The sequence below is a fragment of the Anopheles arabiensis genome, chromosome 2, assembly GCF_016920715.1.
Source record: "Anopheles arabiensis isolate DONGOLA chromosome 2, AaraD3, whole genome shotgun sequence".
NCBI lineage: Eukaryota > Metazoa > Arthropoda > Insecta > Diptera > Culicidae > Anopheles > Anopheles arabiensis.
In genome coordinates, this window is record NC_053517.1 from 55,517,690 (window position 1) to 55,524,654 (window position 6,965).

General features: G+C 43.1%; 1 protein-coding gene across 1 annotated transcript; it reads right to left on the reverse strand.

Annotated features, from left to right (window-relative positions):
* Window positions 1–3,582: 3,582 nt before the first annotated feature.
* On the reverse strand, window positions 3,583–6,639 carry LOC120904740 (cyclin-dependent kinase 20). Its single transcript, XM_040315009.1, has 3 exons — window positions 5,787–6,639; window positions 4,938–5,603; window positions 3,583–4,512 (listed from the first exon to the last, which is right to left on the reverse strand). The coding sequence occupies exons 1-3, from the start codon at window positions 5,988–5,990 to the stop codon at window positions 4,465–4,467; spliced, it is 918 nt and encodes a 305-aa protein (XP_040170943.1). The 5' UTR covers window positions 5,991–6,639; the 3' UTR covers window positions 3,583–4,464.
* Window positions 6,640–6,965: the final 326 nt, after the last annotated feature.

Consider the following 6,965-nt stretch of genomic DNA (forward strand, 5'->3'; position numbering starts at 1 on the left):
AAAAGAAGCACTTGCTTACGTCGGCGGAATCGCGGACTGGATCGACCTTGCGCGTCGAGTTGATGGCCGAGGCGGAAACGGACACCGTGGGAGAAGTTGGGTGGAACTAGTGCAAACGTGCACTTTATTTCGATGAGGGTAATGCTGATCGGTCAACTGACTGAACAGCTGATAACCAAAAATGATATATAAATAAATACACATACACTCTAAGATACACGGTGCTACCTGTGATACAGCTAAACGCGAATTCAAAGATACACGATTGTTCAAATTCATTCTCGATTTTACACACCCATTTTGAAAAAAAAGTTGCACTTTATTGAGTGCTTTAAAGCTTTTTAAATCGTTAGGCCGGTCTCGTGATACAGTCGTCAACTCGTACGACTTAACAAACATGCCCGTCATGGGTTCAAGCCCCAAAATGGACCGTGCCGCCATACGTAGGACTCTGATTATCCTGCTATGGGGGGCAATCCATAAGTCACTGAAAGCCAATTCCACAAGTCGTATAGTCGTATAGGAAAAAAAATCCATCACAAAATATCTGAAATGCTATGTTTCATAAATCGTTGGACTTTTCGTTGCTTTATTGAGCTTTGCTAGCTTATGTATTAGACACATCTACACTGTGAGGCTAAATCATGATTTGAGTTTCCATGCTTGTGAAGATAGAAGCATTAGTTTATTTTTATGGCCAACGTTGAACGTAGTAAGCAATGCCTTGATTGCAGCCAAAGTTCAGTGTTGTATGTTCACACTTTCTTCCTTTTCCGTGGCTATAAAATGTAAAATGAAGGTTTTTAGGCATCGACAGAATCAAACTTTATGTTTCAGTGCTTGCATGTGTGTGTGTATGTGTGTTCAATAGGGTGGGTTGATTGCCCGCCAAATCGGACCTGACGCTAACTAATAGAGATGGAAAAATCCGAAAAAAAGGAGCGGATCGAAATCGTTCACTCCTTGAAAGGAATGGAACCGCTCCAACAGCTTTTCCTTAAGTCCCCCGCCTTTAGTGCCTCACTGACCGCCCGAAATGCAATTGAAACAACAGAAATGCATTAATTTAGTATGAAGTCACTAGCAGATTGATATTAATAATAATTAATCCATGTCTACGTAGTGATTGGCCAGCGTAAATGAGTAAAAAGCTAAATAGACGAATACTTTTTGCATACTCTTCAAACGCCTTTTTTTAGTTTTTTATGTGTTTTGGCTGCTATTGCATTATTTTAATGTTTTTTTTTTGTTGCAAACGTGTTGCATTGGTGGTCCCTTTATCAAACTTCATCATTACTTTTACCGCTCCATGTCTATTGTGGCCATAATTCGCGTTTTTCTACAAAATATTCTGCTAGACGAATACTTTTTGGACTGCCTGTACTTTTTCGCTTATTCACCGCAAATTAAATTTGTATTTAAAAGGTAAAATATGGACAGTTAGAAAGTTAAATCACGTTGTTTACACTCAGTGCATCAAAACCATACACTATTTGTCGGTCATACCGTACCGCTAGGACTGGGACGAGGACGATAGGATCTGCCAGTCAGATGGTAAGTCAAAATTTATTCATTTGAAAAAGATTATGAAAAAGATTAGCCCTCGACATGTCGAGGCCCGATTATAACATTTGCTTAGTGAATGTTCCTGTCATAAAAGGTCAACGACAGATACATTCCGGAATTATTCAAGTAATGTAATAGGCCCTTCTCTAGTAGATTAGCGTATGGTTTTGTATGCAATGTTACATGATTTCAGCATGAATATGGTTACATGAACCCCGCAATATCAGAAATATATGAACAATTACTGAACAGTTGTTCATAGGAACTTTTGAACGATAAATGGAACAGTATCGCAATGAAACTGAAAAATGATTTTTTGAAACTGATGTCATTGACTCCAACCAGGAAAGGAACCACACCACCAGTTCGCTCGTAATTGCCCATCACTACGGAGGACGTTCCGCATTGCCAAAACCGATGGTTTTCCTCGTCGTTATCCCAAGACAGCGAAAACCAAAAATCACGAATGTTCGCACTCGGAATGGAGCGAATAAAAGGAGAAATGAAAACAATCATCCAGCGTGGCTCCAAATGACACTTCTGGGAAAAGATCGGCCAAAAAGAAGACGGCTCTCTACCATGCCCTTGTGCGTCTTGCGAACTTTGAAAAGGAGTGCTTCCCTGGAAGCGAGACTGCTAGATTCGCGGATGGGTTTCACCATCATTAGGTCGAGCCGTGGTCAAATGGCGGGAGTGCCGCGGGGCAAGCAGTTGGTCTGGAATTCGAACGCACAAATGGCACAGAAAAAGTGGCACTAAACGACACCATTTTGTGGCTAAATATTTAATTTTTATGCCCCAACTACATGGCCAGTGCTTAATTTGATACACAAAAGCGGCCAAAGCGGAAACGTGTGCAAACACACCGCGGAGTGAAGCGTGGCTCCACGCACAACGGCATTCATCTAGTGAGATAGAAAAAAAAACACCAAAAACCCATCCCGTCTAAGAAAAGTTAGCGGTCCGGTCCAACTCTTCTAAAGGTACAACAAAAGGACTCACGAAAGGACTTCGCCGTGTGACAAGGTAAAATCCATGATTAATAATTCAACTTTTTATCATCCGAGTCGGTGGTGATTTAGAGTTGCGGGGTTTTCACAGATAAATTGACCAGGCTGTAATAAAAGAGGCAAAAACATGGATCTCAAAGGGAACGGCTTAATATGACGAGGGGCATTCGATTTTGTTGCTCCTTTCGTAGCCGGGATTTTAAGAAATATTTCAAATAAGCAACAAAAGGGACTAATTACAATTTACCTAGCCCTAAGACTTAATTTCTGAGCTTTTTTCGATGCAGACTCGTTATTTAAATTGAATTATCTCGTGCCCAAATAAATCATTACAAGGAGAAAAGCTGTTCATTCATTGAAACATTTTTAAAGAAAAGAAAAAATCTGAACACAAGAATTTTTGAGCGTTTTCATATGTTCCTTACATATATACACTTGTACATATATACAAATATACACTTCTTAGCTATACACTTGTCTATATTAATGGAATGGCAATTTACACTCAGTGTTATGGAGTAAATAATTGAATAAAGTTGCAGGAGAAACTGTGTTATGCAATTCAATTTTCTTTCGATAATGTGACATTCAGCCTTTAAAGCCCTTAGCTTAAAGCAGAACAGCCAAAATTAATGAAAATTGAATTACTCCCCAGTTAAACCGTTCCTTGAAATATTGGTACAGGATAACGAAGACGCTGCTGGAAAGAAAAAGCTACCCAGTTTTAGTTGATTCGATTTGATGTTAACATTTCCAATTAATCGGCAGCACAATGGATACGCATTAAGCACTTGAGTAAAAATGTGCTTAATGTTAGTAACATTACAACGAGTTCAAGGTCTGATATGCCGCCGAGTGATTTTACCTAGGAAGCCACACAATAAAGTGTTGCGCTATGTGTTTCATTTTGATGTTGCATATTCATTTGGCATTTTAAATTAATATAATAATAACGCTACTGGAAAAGATACGCACCATTCCATGCGTTCGCGCAAGCTGTTCAGCGTAGGTTGTAACTTGGATATATTATTTTTCAACAGGTCTCCTGAATCGGAACAGCGAACAGAGAGATACTATGTGTGTACCGCGATACGTTACGTTACATGCATGCTGCGTACTCTGGGATACGACACATGAGAAAGTTCGAATGGCATAATTGTGTGGATTTGCTCCTGACACCAGAAGTTTAGTGCTATTCTTTTTCACCGCCAGTAGCCTCTTTCATCCATCGCAAAACATCAGACGCGCGTATCTTTCCGACTGGCTTCGTTCACCTTTCCCAAGCTCAACCAGTACATCACGCCCCAAGTAATTGGAAGCAACAGAGTGAGAGAAAGTTCATTGCCGTTTAATGGTGTACTCTGTACAGTTCGTGTTCGGACTACACGGAAGGAGCGCTGGTTTCGGAGCTGAACCAATTGCGCGGTAGAACCTCAGAGCTTCTACAGTCGCGTTCCTGCTTTGTTGGTAGACGTACCGGACCGCGCCGGAGTGTGCTATCTTCGAGTTTCGTAGTATTTGTACTTTTTGCCCGTTTCGCCCGGATTATGCAGGATGCCCGATTGTTTCATGTACCGATGGGACTCTCCAAAACACGAACTCCAGCTCCCTGTGTGATGCGTGTGCTACGTTCCGTTACATTTCACAGGGTCTGGGTGTAGGACTTTTTACCCAGGCCTAGGACTTCAAAATTGCCTGCGGAAATTCAACTTGCCGCTCCGCTGTCATGGAAAAGTGGAATGGAAAATGCTTGGTCCTTTACTTATTCCGCTCTTCTGTCGCGTGAGCATGGCGTATCCTCCTGGTTTTAAAATATGGTGTAGCATAAACGCACGATCAGCAGGGTGTGCTACAGGGCAGGTTGCCGGAGAAGGATGCCTGTTGCGAATTAATTTGCACTCGCTGCTGCGTTGTTGAAGTAGGGATGAAGTAAAGCCTACAAACCGTACATAATCAGAGGAAAAGAAAGAAGAAAAAAAATCAATGAAATATAGTGGTGGTACACAGCACCACCTGTGTGGTACAGTGTAAGCGAGGGCCAAGGGTCAACGGTAGGTCAGCCAGACAAGGACAGAGACATACAGGAACGAATAGTGGGCAAATGAATGAAGGTTACAAAGACAAATAAAAGTGTACCGATGGAGCAGGATAGCTAGGCACAGGAACATTGCCGGGATTGAGAAGGAATCAGGGTTAGGGGCAGCAAAAAAAGTGGGATTTAAAAATGCTACTACAATGCACCACTGCTCTTTCGAATGCTGGCACAACCCGGCTGAGCAGGTAGCATAGAAAATTCTCACAAGGATGTAATAGGAAGGAAGCGATGCCGAACCGGAAAACACAAAAGGTTAAAAAACCCACCTCTTCGGCCGTGAGACGCTTAGCAGGATTATATCTCACCAGCCCATCGACCAGGCTGATCTCGTCGCGAGTGGTACAGCTGGGGAAGATGTCCTCCCAGCGCTCTCCGCGCGAGTTCGGAAAGCGGATTTTGTTATAATCCGGAAGGCTTCGCACTTCGGGCCAATCCTTCTGATTTGGAGTGCCTAGTGTGCGGACTACCAGCGCCAGTTGTTCTATGTCGGTGGCGCCAGCGAAAAGCGGCACACCTCGAAGCATCTCAGCACAGACGGCTCCGCTGGCCCATAGGTCTATCGAGGGACCGTACCGTTGGCAGCCCCACAGGATTTCCGGCGCTCGGTACCATCGGGTGGCAACCTGTGGTGAATACACCTTGCTTGATTGCTGCTGTGGTTCGGTGTAGATGCGAGCCAATCCAAAGTCCGCTATTTTGAGCACATCATGTCGATCAATGAGCAGATTGGCAGGCTTAATATCGCGATGCATCAAACGTAACCCGTGAAGGTAGGCCAAACCCTTCAGCAGCATTCCCGTATAGCGTCGAACGGTTGCTCGGGATAAGGGGTTCTCTTCGTCTTTTAGTTTACTGTACAGTGTGTGCGGCATGTACTCGAATACCAAAGATATGCCGGCCAAATCAGGATACATATCTAGTAGCTCTAGAACCTGTAAATGTAAACAAAAAAAATCAATTTTAAAAACGATTCCTCATACCAAACTAACTTAGCTGCAGGATCCCAATGCCTGCAACATGAATGTCCTAACCTCGTCGCTATGGCAACCGATCATCCAGCCAATGGCTATTAAAAGGTATGTGTTTGTGTACTTACGGTCAAACGGGATACTCACATTATCACACCGGCAGTGCTGCAGGGCACGAATTTCGCGAACCGTGTTGAGCGATATAACCCCGAACTTTGTTCGCAGCGATAGCTTTTTGATGGCAACCATCTTGTCATCACTTTGCAGGTCACGAGCTTTTACGACGACTCCATGGACTCCTTCACCGATTCTGCCGAGCAGCTGATAGCGCGATGGCATATAATCGTCCATTGTGTTTGGGACACTTTTAGATTAAGGCGGCGGCAGGCTGATAGGTTTGTTATTGTTTCCGTTGTTAGGGAAAAATCCCAAGATTGTGTCTGTTACTGCACCATGCCGGAGCCTCAACATTCACTGTGAACGGGGGTTCGAGGGTTACTCTTCTAACTTTGTTGCGGCACTTTGCTCTCTACCGAAAGGTCTGTCAACTAGGATGTTTACTTTTAATTAGTGTCGAGCGATAAAAAATCGCACAAACAACATGCCTCCGCAGGACAGCAGCCAACCAAAGACAAAAGGGTAGAATGGAATTAGCGTCACTTCGTTCAACCGGTATATGCGGTTCTGGCGAAGTGTGCTTTGCTTTTGGGAACCGACATTTGCCCCAGTAGGTCTGCCGAAAACCGCCACTCAAACATGCGCCAACCTGTAACACACGCCAGCGGACAAACACATACTAACAGCGCGATGGAAAAACATCACCCATGCTTAATCGTAAAGGTTGTTTGTTGTTTTCGGTAACCCTTGGCAACCAGATGTTTGGTGCTGCGGAAACGGTAACGCCAATGCCGAAAGTGTAAGGAACGCGTAAGGATCTATGAAAATGTTGCGGAAACATTTGTTGCCAATTGGTTAGAACGAGCTGTAAAACTCATGTAGCGGAAACGTTGTTGCTGTATCAGAAACAAATCGATTCGTTTCATGTTGCTGGAACATCTTCGAACGCATGTGCAAACCAAAACGAATACAAAATAATGTTGTCTTAAATTTTAGTATTTTTATGGTTTAACGTGGTTAGATTTTGGCATCTGGACAACAATCTGGAAGTGAGGTCATTGAACAAATGCTTCCGCAACATTTTCACAGACCCGGGCCTAAGCTATATATTTGAACTTGAAAAAATCAAAATCAAGATCATCAAAACAAAAGACAAAATCAAAAATCAAGATCATTATTGATCTCTGTCCCTTCTAGAGCCTACCTCTT

Coding starts and splice junctions, on each gene's coding strand:
- LOC120904740 (XM_040315009.1), bottom strand. CDS start 5,990: ATGGACGATTATATGCCATCGCGCTATCAGCTGCTCGGCAGAATCGGT. Junction 5,604..5,786: donor AGCACTGCCGGTGTGATAAT/GTGAGTATCCCG, acceptor TTACATTTACAG/GTTCTAGAGCTACTAGATAT. Junction 4,513..4,937: donor AGCGTCTCACGGCCGAAGAG/GTGGGTTTTTTA, acceptor TACGGTTTGTAG/GCTTTACTTCATCCCTACTT.